Source organism: Vombatus ursinus, unplaced genomic scaffold, assembly GCF_900497805.2.
Source record: "Vombatus ursinus unplaced genomic scaffold, bare-nosed wombat genome assembly UNPS02014770.1, whole genome shotgun sequence".
NCBI classification, from domain to species: Eukaryota; Metazoa; Chordata; class Mammalia; order Diprotodontia; family Vombatidae; genus Vombatus; species Vombatus ursinus.
In genome coordinates, this window is record NW_020954548.1 from 14,993,540 (window position 1) to 15,006,499 (window position 12,960).

A 12,960-nucleotide genomic window follows, 5' to 3' on the forward strand; every position below is an offset into this window, starting at 1 on the left:
CTCTGTCTCTGTCTCTCTCCCCTCTCTCTTTCTCTCTTCTGTCTCTTTCCTCTCTCTCTCCCTCTCTCTCCTCTGTCTCTGTCTCTTTCCTCTCTCTCTCCCTCTCTCTCCTCTGTCTCTTTCCTCTCTCTCTCTTTCTCTCTCTCTCTCTCTCCTGTCTCTCTCTGTCTCTCTTTCCTCTCTCTTTCTCTCTCTCCTCTGTCTCTCTTTCTGTCTCTTTCTCTGTGTCTCTCTCTGTCCGTCCTCTCTTTGTCTTTCTCTCACTTTCTCTCTCTCCATATATAAACACATATATGTATGCATATGCATGTGTGTCTGTGTATGTTAAATAGAAGAGTTTATTATTTTAATCCTAGAGGCAATAAGAAGCCCTAGAATTGGTTGAGTAGGAGAATCAGGTGGTCAATCTGCTCTCAAAGAAAATTACTTTGTTGACAGCATGTAGAATATACTATACTGGGGAAAGACTTGAGGCTGGGAGACCAATTAGGAGTCTGTTTCAATAATCCAGGAAAGAGGTAATAAGGAACTAGCCTAAGGTGGTAGCTTTTTGAGTGGAGAGATGTAAAACTTGGACAACTGATTGGATTTGTGAGGCAAGGAACAGTGAAGAGTCAAGGATGATGCTTAGGTTACAAAACTAGGAGACTCTAAAAATGGTGTGACAGAAATAGGGAAGTTTGAAGGAGGGCAGGGTTAGGGGAAAAGATGATCGGTTCACTTTTGGACAGGTTGAATTTAAGTTATCTTTGGGACATCCAGTTCAAAATATCTATCAAGCAAATAAAGCTCAGGGAAGAGAATGGGTCTGGATCTCTAGATCTGGGAATTATATGTATAGAGATGATAGTTAAACCCATGGGAGCTGATGCAGTTTGCCAAGGAGAGTACAGGGAGAAGAGAAAAGTTAGTAAGTAAAATATTCTTTCCACAAAATCACAGTAATGTATTCAGATTTGTCTTTGATATTTTGATGATTAAAAAATACTAATTCTCTCTCCCCCAATTGTTTTTAAAAATGTATTGATACATTTTGTAATGACACAAGAGATATTCAAAAAGCCCACCTTGCAAAGTATATTTCCTGAGAAAAAGATAATTGATTCTTGAACTAGTTCTCCAAACAGTACAATGCATAACCAACCAGCTGTTGATAACACTTCTTGGTTTAGAGTATGGAAAATAAAGCCCAACAATCAGTTGATTGAGCCAATAAACATTTTAGAACTTCCCTTAGTTCCTAGACAATAGCTAAACAATGCATCTAAACTCCTTAGCTAATTACCCCCTAGGTAATAGGCTTTCACTAGGGTCTTCAAAAATACACAAAACACAAGAAAAAAAGCAGGAAGCCATTAGCACTTCATAATTGAAGTCAACAAGAAATCTGTTTATTTTGCCAGACTCTAGGCCACCTGCTTTCCCACCATCACCAAGAAAGTCTTATATATAGCCACTTCCTTTCTCTAGTCAAAATCCACTGAATCGTCAACGTCTTTCTTTCCTGTCTTAGAAACTAGAAAATAACTGAAGAAAGAAGCATGTATCTCCTGCTGCTTCAGCTGCTGGTGATCTCAGGTCCGGGACAGTCCAGCCAACAGATGCCTGGCAGAGACAAGAAGATCCAGCATTCCTCTCATGCTGCGGGTGATCAGGGCTTTGGAGCACTATCGACGGACGTTTTTGAGGAGTCCCAAGAAGAGCCAGACTTGTTTGTAGCCATACCCCACCTGATAGACCCTGAGCTGACAGAAACTCCCAGAGAGCAAAAAGACATGTTATTCAGGTTTATGTATACCTCCGAAAAACAGAAGCCAGAAAGGCATCTGGAAATAAGGGATCCTGCTAGAGAGGCCTTCAGACCTAGGACTCCAGCAAATGCTGAACCCGATGGCAAGGAAATTGAGAAACCCCATCTCCAGGAGGAAGCACAAAAATTCTGGCACTTCTTCTTGTTCAGAAAGAGCTCAGCTTCACAGGAGGTCATCTTGCCCATCAAAAGCAATGAAGTTTACCAGGAGACCTGTAGGACGGTACCCTTCTCCCAGGTAAGTACTAGGATAAAATAGAGGATCTCAGAACTGAATTCACCTGGTCCACATACCCTTCCCTCCGAGCTCAGAGTTTTTGGGGTTCAGTCATAAACCAAAGTCTCTATTAAAGCAGTGACTTTGCTGATATAATGTATGGGAAGTGCTCTGTAACTATAAAACTCTATATAAAAGAAAGCTATTAACACTACTACTATTTATTATTAGTATTATTATTGTTGTTGTTATTCCTTCATCAATTTCCTCTGATTCTTTCTAGCATTATCTTGATGCAGGGCTAATGGTACAACAGTAGGAGTGATTATGATGCCAAAAATACTAATAATTAACATTACTGTAAATGGATTTGACTCTCTGAGCTCTTAGTTTTGGTCTTCATTCATAAATCAACGTCTATTTTAAAATAATGACTTTGTTGAGATAATGGGAAATGCTATTGTAATTATAAAACTTTGTAACTACAAAACTCTATGTGAATGTAAGCCATTACTATTTTTACTACTATTAGTCCTTTATCAATTTCCTCAGAGACTTTCTAGTGTTATCTTGATACACAGCTAATGGTACAAAAGTAGAAGAGAGGATACTAAAAATACTAATAATTAACATTATTGGAAATAGGCTTGACTTTTCCTTTTGTGTTGAGAAGAGAGGAGAGAGGGTTTCTGTTTGTATAAGACAGCAGAGAAACATACCTCCAAACAGTGCTCCTAATTGCTGTTATGTGAGCTAATTCATAGTTATCATTTCTAGTCGATATTATGAAGATAAAATCACAGTCTATGATCCTATTCTTCCAATCTGGGTGCCCCTACATTCCGAATATTAAATTAAAAATGAGAAGTCTGAGTTACAGATGTGACAGGTTGGGAAGCAAGCTCTCAAAGGTGTTGCTGAACTGAAAGCAACACCGTGCAGCTTAAAATTTTATATTCTAGTAATGGTAGCCAATTAAGCAGACAGTATTACAAGGTAATTGACTGTAGAAGGCAGTTAAGCATTCTGCCTGAAAAGGCAAGGGTATGTGACAATGACAAGTCAATTATGAAATAATAATGACCACTTCGTTGCCTGTGGGCAATTAGAAAAATTGCTCATAAGAAGCAGGCAATCAGATTCCCTTCTCAACTCTTATTTTGAATCTATTGCTAATTAAATTAAAATGAAAGAATTCAATATTTCCATATTTTGAAGGACACATGAGGCCAGGTAGACAGGATCATGTGGGGGCAAAATATTATAATCTCAGTGGGGATTTCCACGTATTTACAACATCTCTGCCACATGGTGAATTTACAAGCTCTTCAAAATAGAGGAGAATGAAGCTTGTTATGTTTTAAGCTTTCAAATTATTTGTTATAAAATAGATAATAGAATAATGTTGATTGGTACCTCCCAAATAAAAAGTCTAACCTATTTAGTATTTCTGCACGTGTTAAAAAAGGTAAAGTAGAACATTTCTTTTAGTATTAACTCTCTTTTCAAAGGCTAGTTTTAAAAAAAAAAAATTGATTTACTCAATGGAGAAAGCCATTTTGAACTAGTTCTAAAGTGTAAGTATTCGAAAGTTGATGGGAAAGACTTTTGAGATTTGGGTCTTTATTTCTCTGTTTTACATCAGAGGGTGTTTTTTTAACCACAGCGAAGCTATTGCTAGCTATCAGATCTATGTTAAAATGACTGGTTAATCAGTAATTGAAACTCATTTGCCTTTTTAGACAATCGTACATGATGACTGTGAAAAAGTAGTCATTCAAAACAACTTATGCTTCGGAAAATGTCGGTCCCTTCGTCCTTCTGAGGCTACAGCTCACCACCGTGCCTTCTGTTCCCACTGTTCACCTACCAAGTTCACAACAAAAGAATTACTGTTGAAGTGCACTGGACCCAACCCTGTGGCCAAGGTGGTGATGATTGTGGAGGAATGTCAGTGTAAAGTCAAGCAAGGTCAAGACGAGGAGCATCTTCATTCTGACTCTCATGCATGAAAACATAGCCAGAGTTAATCTGTTCAAGGGCTATTTTGTGAATTTGGGGCCAACACTCTCCCCTCCCAGAAGCCAAAAATGAAACAAAGGTAAACAAATTGGCCTTTAATGGCCAAACACCTGTGACAATGGGGAGAAGCCCAATTGTATTTGGCCTTTGTCAGTTGACTGAATATTTCCATGGAGATGAGGACATTTGACTGGTCTCTAGTTTGGGGTCCTTCTTCCCATCTTAAGTTCTCAGTGTCTCTCTTCTTCAAGAAGACTCAGCTTGACTTCATGGGCTTCTCAACCAACATGATCTTTTGTGACTTGCGACCCACACATTGTTGCTTGTGTACCAAAAGTTACTTTTTTGCATATATTTGTATTTTTGTCTCTGTTTACATCATAGAACCTGGGGTCCTCAGACCATAGATTTTAGAGGAGATGTGAACTTGGGAAAAAATACATTTTTGTTTTCACTAACTTTTGGCTTTCTTTGTAAATCCTAGATGTTTTAACTATAAATTTAAAAACATGATTCTGAGAAGAAGTCAATAGGATTTACCTGACTGCCAGAAGGGTCTGTGACAAAAGAAGGTTGAGAACCCTAGGTTTGTACAATGTTCCCACTAATAGATTATAAGCTCTTGGAGAGCTAGGTCTGTTTTGCCTTTAACTTTATGTTTCTGGTGACTAGAACATTGCCTATCATACAGTATGCATTTAATAAATTCTTCTTGAATTTAATTAAATGTTGAAATAACTCTTCAGAGTTTGTAGATGAAAGGGGATTCACCACTAGTATCAACTAAATGCCTATGGGCAAATAAAGATTAAACGGAAGTAAGCTTTTAGAGATAGCTAAGTGGCTCAGTGGATAGAGCGCTGGGTCCAGAGTTAGTAAGACCTGAGTTTAAATCCAGTCTCAGACACTTATTAGATGTGTGACCCTGGGCAAGTCATTTAACCTCTGTTTGCCTTTAATCTACTGGAGAAGGAAGTGGAAAATCACTCCAGTATCTTTGCCAAGAAAACCCCATGGACAGTATTGCCATGCTATTAATCCATGGGGTTATGAAGAATCAGACAGGACTGAACAATAGCAAGTTTTTGATTTAATTAACAGATGGGATACCTAGGTTTGGATGAAGATTTTCTTCTAATGTAGAAAATTTAATCTGTGTATCTTAGTTATGAAGTGATGCAATTATAAATCATATAAACTCAATGAAATTGGGGGGAAATGGCCAGTGTTGGAATCCGAAGTATGCTGAAAAAAAATTTGTAACAAGTTTTTAAACTTCTCATTTTATCATTGTCTAAAATGTTAGAGCTAGAAGAAACCTCAAAATCATTTAATGCAATCATCACATTTTTATAGAGGATCAAACTGAGACCAAGGAAATGACCTGCCCAAGGTCACACAGGTGTGGTCAGGGTAGATTTCGAACCAATTTATCCTGATTCCCCGACCAGGGAGTAATCTCTCCAGTGTCCCAAGTTTACCAGTCCTGGCACATAGACCAGCACTTAAGTTCCAAACTGAGGGATTTTCCAGTAAACCATGCTGCTTTTCTGTGCCATTTGTAAAATAGCCCAAATGTATATACTTAGTGCTATCACCCTATATAAAGTTTTTGGCTTATAACTTCCCATTCGTTCATCTTTTTGTTCTTATCTCTCTCAGTCTGCTTTTTGTGATCTTGATGGCAATATGTATTCTCTGTGTAAAGTTTTTTTGTTTTATATAATATATACCTATTGTACAGCAGCCATTCCCAGAGTGATGACTTGTCTTTGAGTTCGTGAATGATTTGCTTTCCTTTCTACCTTAATGAATCTCTGATATCTTCAATGTGGGTATCCCTTTCATTGGTACAGATCACAATGCAACCATGTCTTGTCATCCTGTGCAAATTTTTGTCCATGTTTTCCCTAGAGGATTATGCAGTAGAGACATTTCTCTAGGTCTTTTTATGTTTTGTGAATACCAGGGTAGTGCCTGACTAGCTCAATTCCTTTTCCTTTAGGTAGTTCCTCCATGATATTCATAACATAACCACTGCACAGAGCATTGCCAGAAATTTGTTGTGATCTGCTTCTACATACCATGTGTCTTTCCACTGTTTCTTAAGACACCCTCAATTTCAAATCTTTGGAGAATGCAGTTTTCTAGAAGCTACAGTCAAAAATGGCTTTTTGTCCCAGGGAGCAACTTGTGTTTGTGGAAAGTCCTTTACAATTTTCCAAATCCAAATCAGCATTTTCTCTCCCTTCTATGTAATTCTCCACCTTCTATGTTTGTCCCAGATATATAGAAATATATTCATACATTTCAGTTAATATTGATGTACTAACTCAATGAGTTGTCCAGCCATCCTACTATAAGACACAGCCTGTACATTAGATAGCTTTTCATACATTCAGCTTTTTCTTTGTAAATTATTAAACCAACCTCTTTTGAATATTCATGGATCTCACTGAGGAGGCCCTGTAGTGTCCTGGGGCTTGGTGCACAATAACAGTATCATCATAAAAAGGAAAACTGAAGTATTCCAACATTAACAAAGAAAACTCTCTTCCAGTGTTCATCTATGCCCTTATCACGGACTTCTATCTTGCCCTCATCTCATTTCTCAAAGAATTCATTTGATTATTTGGATAGTTTTTGTAGGAACCCCAGGATTTAAACTGGCATAAATTATGACAGATTCCCCTAGTATAATGGCTCATTAGTTGTGTTTTGTTTTTGTTTTTAAATAAATCAGTTTATACTTTTAGCCTATTTGCTTTGTAACTGAAAAACTAACAGGGCCTACTGAAGAAGCCAGTGCAGCCAGTCAGAGTATATTCTACAACACATTTGCATACATATAATACTCTCAACATGGCTATACATGTGACATTTATATCTGAAAATATTACACCCTTTGGTGTCCAAAGACAATCTAATTGGCCAAGATGTGATCATAAGGATAAAACTGTTCAGCGTTAACGACTTCCCAGCTGGTCAATATATTTTGGTGCCAAAAGCTATTGACCAGCTGTCCAGTCTTCAATTGACTATGCCTGATAATGTGGCCCTTTCTCAGCCAATTGGATCATGCTTTTGGTTTCAAAGTCCTCCATGTCTCCTGCTTGCATATGTGTATATCCCTTCCACTAGCCTTACAGATAGATTTTTTTTTGTCACCCAATTTATGCCATATCTGATATTTCTTTTTTTAATAGCCCATCTTTCACTTGTGTTTAAAAATCATAAGATGATTTTAATAACTTAATAAATGTATATTGATTGCTTACCATAAGCAAGGTACTATAGAGGATAAAAGATGAATTAGACACAGTTCTTGCTCTGATAGAGTTTATAGTCTTATAGGAGGAGATGAGACTAATTTCCATAGCTATAATACAAAGAAAAATGTGATAATACAATAGGCGAAATACTAAAGGAGTTCAAAGGAAGGAAAAATTATTTCTGGCTTGTTGAAGAAGGTAGCCTTTGAGAAGGTCCTTAAAAGATGTATAGGAGGTAAGCATGTTAGGGGGAAAGGGCAATGTGAGCAGTAGCACAGAGGTGGGAAAGCTCATGGTCCATCTGGGAAACAGCAAGGAGAATCCAATTTGGCTACCAGGTAGAGTAAATGCAGGGAAATAGCATGAAATACCTCTGAAGAGAGAGAGCCTAAATGCTAAGCTAAGGAGTTTGACTCTACTTTGTAGGCAATAGGGAACAATGATATTTTTCAAGCAAGATGTAACAGTACTATGCTTCTAATATTAGGGACACGCAAGGGAGAAATAGAATTAGTTTGGGCCTAGAAGACCTGAGCTTAATTACTCTGATCCTAAAAAGTTACATGGCAGATAAGTAAAGATAGAAATAAAAATAAAAATAAAAATGGAAAATATGCCCAATTCCTCTTGTCCTCATTTAAATTATGATACTGACATCAGAAGCATCATCAAGCATTGGTTACCATATGTCTTCAGAGTAGACCTGTGCATCGAGAAAGTTAATCTGGTTGCTGTCTAAAGAAGGGATTGAAGAAACAAGAGACTGTGGTAGAAGGCCAGTTAAGAGATTATTGCAATAATCTAGGTATGTGGCAATGAGGACCTGAATCAAGTGGCATGAAAATGAGGAAGAGAAGATAAAACATGAGAGATAGGGCAGAGTTATGAATGATAGCATATGGTACACAAAGATATACCAGAATTGGCGTAAGCAATGAGAAGGGGATGTATATGAGAGATGTTGTGGAGGTAAAAATGACAAGCCTGGATAATGGATTGGCTGTATGGAGTGAGGGATCATGAGGAGTTGAGGATGACTCTCTCTAAACTTGTAAACCCGAATGGCTGAAAGGATGGCAACACCCTCAGTAGAAAGGAAAGTTCAGAGGAGGAGTGGATTTTGGAGGAAAGATAATGAATTTTGTTTTGGACATGTTGAGTTTGGGCTGCCTAGTGAAGAGAGAGAAGAGTACCTACTAGAGAGATAAAAGGAAGAGAACCCAGGAAGCTTTGGTGTATGTTCAAAGTTACAGTCATCAGAGAAGGCTTCCTGGAGAAGGCAATGCAAGCTGAGCCTTAAGATGAGTAGTATTTTAGTAGGTAACCACAGTGAGAAGGGAATAGTGTTTTAAGTGGAGGAAACAGCATAAAGAAAAGAATGGAGACAGAAAAACAAGGTATATAATATGTTAGTTTGGTTGAAACAAAGGATTTATTTGTGTGATACATGGGATAAGATTGGAAAAATAGCTAGGGACCTGATTGTAAAAGGTCTTAGATGAAAAAATATGTATGGTTTTTAAACCTTATCTTGTGCCAGGGGTGTGAAGGTAAATGTCTAACAACCACCTATCTCAGGAAAAAAATATGTAAGCAGGATGCACTTTTAAGATTAATCTGAACTATAAACCCTTTCTTAAATCTAGAAAATCAATAAAACAATAAGTCAAGCCCAAAGTTTAAACGTTCGCATTAAGCCAGCTTAAGCTGGCTCCAGCACACCCTTGTCTATAGGGAATGGGGAGCCATGGTAGATTCTTGAGAAGACAAAGGATATAACGAAAATATAGGTTTGGGAAAATGAATTGGCAATGATTTGTTCTACATTTTAGAGAGAGCAAGGCTGGAACCAATTTGGAGGGGAAAGTTTTTAAGCACACAATGCCGAAGTGGCTAAGCTTTTCACCTGATTTAGAACCTTAAAGTTAAGTAGAATAGCTGAGTAATAAAACTTAAGTAAAGAAATTATCCAGTAACCTGTAATTCTTGTTTGCCAAAGGTGTGCCTCCCCAGATGTATCCCTATTCATCTATCCTTCTTCCCTGAGGAGGGCCAGAGGTTTTCATTCCCTTGATTTTTCTTTCTTTCCTCTAACAGGAATAAGCTGCCAATGATGCATCCATTGGTAGGAGTATGAGCCAATTTCTGAGGTAGTATTGCCCTTCCCTCCTTTGTGTCAGACCATGGAAAGATCTGTTCTTTACCCAACCTCCAAAGAACAAGAATTTCCAGTAAGTTCTTTTTATTTTCACTCATCATTACATAACTTCAAGGAATCTTGCATTCTGCCCATCCTTCGGGCAGAAAACTGGGGAAAAAGTAAGCTCCTATGTTGATCTCTAAGTCATATCTGGGCCCATATCTCCCCTTCCCACATTCCCATTTCCCACAGATGGATGCCCTGAAAGAGAAAGAATTTGATTTCATGGCAATTATTATTCTAACTAGTATCCCAGAATAGAAATGAGTAACAATCCAAACTTTTGGGGGTACTATGGAATAATAATGATAATAATTATTATTACAATAAAATTCACACGTATATGGTGCTTTACAATGCAGCATAAGTAGCAGGGCTACTTACAGCAGCCCTGGAAGACAGAGGACCATTCTTAGCATCAGGTAGCAAGGATATGGAACTGAAGGAGGTTTCAAATGCAAGGATGTCAGAAACAAGTAATTCTATGTATTTATTCACCCAATCATTTCCAAATATGGTTGTGGGTTCCAGGTTGCTTGATTCTTGACAAAACTGTTCAGTGGAAACAATTAACTTTGTTGTCTTCTTCCCCTGCTTTCAAACTGGATTCTTTCCCTTTGTTTCTCCTTGCTCTCTCCAGCTCAGTGTCCTCGAAATGCCTGCAGCTACTAAGGATTCTTTAATTGAAACTTTTCCTGACTCTCTTCCCTACTAACTCAAACCTACCTCATTTATCTTCCAAATCACTCAAAACTATGATCTCTGCTAAATATGAAGCCGATCTGATATACAATAATGTTACTCTTTCTCAGTTAACATATTTATTGCAGGGGGGGGAACTGGTTTTTTTTTTATTTAAATAGCATTTTATTTTTTTCCCCAATTACATATCAAGAAAATTCTTAGCATTCATTTTTACAAGATCTTGAGTTCCAAATTTTTCTCCCTCCCCTCTTCTGAAAGTAATAGGCAGTTTGACATAGTTTATATGTGTGCTATCATGTAAAACATTTCCATATTCATCACAGTTGTGGAAGAAGAAACAGATCAAAAGGAAATAAAACCACGAGAAAGAATAAAGTAAGTGAAAAAAAAAAAACACGCTTCAATCTGTATTTTGAGTCCATCACTTCTTTATCTGGATGTGGATAGCATTTTCCTTTTCGAGTCCTTCGTACTTGTCCTGGATCATTGTGTTGCTGAGAAGAGCTAGCTGAGTCATTCGTAGTTGATCATCACACGATGTTGCTGATTCAGTTAATATATTTAAAAACAGCTGTATAGACACAGTGCCTTAAAGAGTAACTTTAATGGTGAAAATTTCAGGCAGCATGGCAGGCTAGTGGAGAAGATATTTTGGGAAGCAGATGGTACTTTTGACACTCCTCAAATCATACTTTGTAGGTAGGCAGGCCAGGACAAGCCTAGGGTGGATTTCACAAAAGATGAAAGGCCACGTTTTTATTTTGCAAGGAAGAAGACGTTCATTCCATTTGGCCCACACAAGCTAAGGTGAAACAGACAGGTCATACAGCTTTCCTGGGAATCTCCCACGCATTCCTTAACTATGAGAAGGGTGAAATGTCCCTCCTTCTCTCCTGGACAACATCAAAGAAAACCATCCTTTCATTCTCACAATCCAAATTCCAGTGATTATTATGAGCGAAGAGAAAACACATCATTAACGATAAAAATGGCTTATGGAATAAGATTTACTCTAGGAGTAAGTGGTCAGTAAAATTCCCTCCTGCCATAATTAAAGAGTTAAAATTGGAGCATAGCTTCATGCTTTAGGGGAGCTGTAAGAAATAGGAATCATGGGAGTTGTAGTGCAACACTTCCGTTGGCTTTCTAACATTGTCCCCATAAAATGGCATCAGCTGCTGCTGCACATGGTCTGATTTTAGCATGCTGATTTAATATTTACAGGGTGCCAATAAAAGATTTTCATGATGACAGCTGGTGGCTCCCGTGACAATTCATAAACAACAACACAACACAGTGCCCAGGATGCTCTAGGAAAAAGGATCTGTCATAGAATGTTTTTTTCATAAGCCGTGAAGGCACATGGTTTGTTTTCTGGCTACAGGTTTTTCCTTTTCCATTAAACCTGGTTTCTACAATGCTTTCCTATTTGCATGCATAATCCCTTGCTGCCATAAATCCCTAGGCTCTTCATCTAACAGGAAATGTGAAAGGAGGAGGAGAAGTGAACAGAAAACAGCCAGGCTGTTTGCAGAGAGAGGGCTGAGCTTAAGAGTGACATCTGTGGGAAATTACAGCAGTGGTAGTGAACAAATCTACTTTATTCCACACTGTTAGTCAAGGAAGAGAAAGCAGAAATTCTGTGTATTTGGGAATAGAAAGTCAAGTGATTTGAAAAATCTAAGTAGTCAATTTTGCCTCAGAGGAAGTAGGGTCCTTTTACCATAGGCCTGACTGGATTGTGTCATTATGTCAGAGAATTTTAGAGCTGGAAGGACTCTTACAGATAATCTCATCAAGCCCCTTGGTTTGTGACTCCTCCTCCCCCACTTTATATACAGATTGAGACCTAGAGAAGGTAAGGGCTCTGTCCAAGATGACACACAGAAGTTGGGGCAAAAGAAGGACTACAGGCTGGGATTCTTATAATCTAGCCACTGCTCAGATTCTTAAAATTTAGCCAATAGCTTACTAAAGTTTAGACTTCTTAAGAGTCTGCCCAATATGATGGATGTTCTAATAAACCTTGTCTTTGGCTGAAAAAAAACAAAAACAAAAACAAAAAAAAGAAGGACCATAATCTAGATCTTTTGGCCCCCTGCTCAGTTCCCTTTACCCAGACCATACTGCGTTTGCAGTCATTGCTGCTTTTGTCTACCAGGACACTGTGCCCCTCCTTTCTCAACACATACTCTCTGGAGGTCCTTTAAATTTGTTGTTACCACAATTGTTAAGAGTCAGTGTGCTTAGGGTGTTAGACTCGGATTCCCGGAGATATGGGTTCAAATCTCAGACACTTACTAGCCATCTGACCCTGGGAGAATCATTTAGCATGTATGAGCCTCAGTGGCCTCATCTGTAAAAAGTGAATGAATAGTCATAGTGCCTACCTCACCGGGTTATTAGAAGTACAATATATAAAAATGAAAGTAGTTAATGCATTGACACATATACATGTATACACAATGTATGTATGTGCATAAAAGCATATCTATATACACACATACATACAATACACACACGCATACATGTGTGCATATGTATATATGCATCTATGTATACATTAACCAGGTAAGGCAATGGCTTCTGGAGGTGGAACCAGATGACGTCAAAGCAAATTTATGGTGGCCTGCATTTGTCCACATATGGTTCATTTGGGGATAATATTACTTATGTGCCCCTAGAGGGTAAGGTGAATTAGTACATTTGGAAACTAACAGAAGTTAATTTGCTA

At 38.0% G+C, this 12,960-nt stretch overlaps 1 protein-coding gene across 1 annotated transcript; it reads left to right on the plus strand.

Moving 5' to 3' along the window:
* Positions 1-1,541: 1,541 nt before the first annotated feature.
* Positions 1,542-4,039, plus strand: CER1 (cerberus 1, DAN family BMP antagonist). Its single transcript, XM_027863063.1, has 2 exons — positions 1,542-2,048; positions 3,770-4,039. Exons 1-2 carry the CDS (start codon positions 1,542-1,544, stop codon positions 4,037-4,039), a joined length of 777 nt encoding a protein of 258 aa, XP_027718864.1.
* Positions 4,040-12,960: the final 8,921 nt, after the last annotated feature.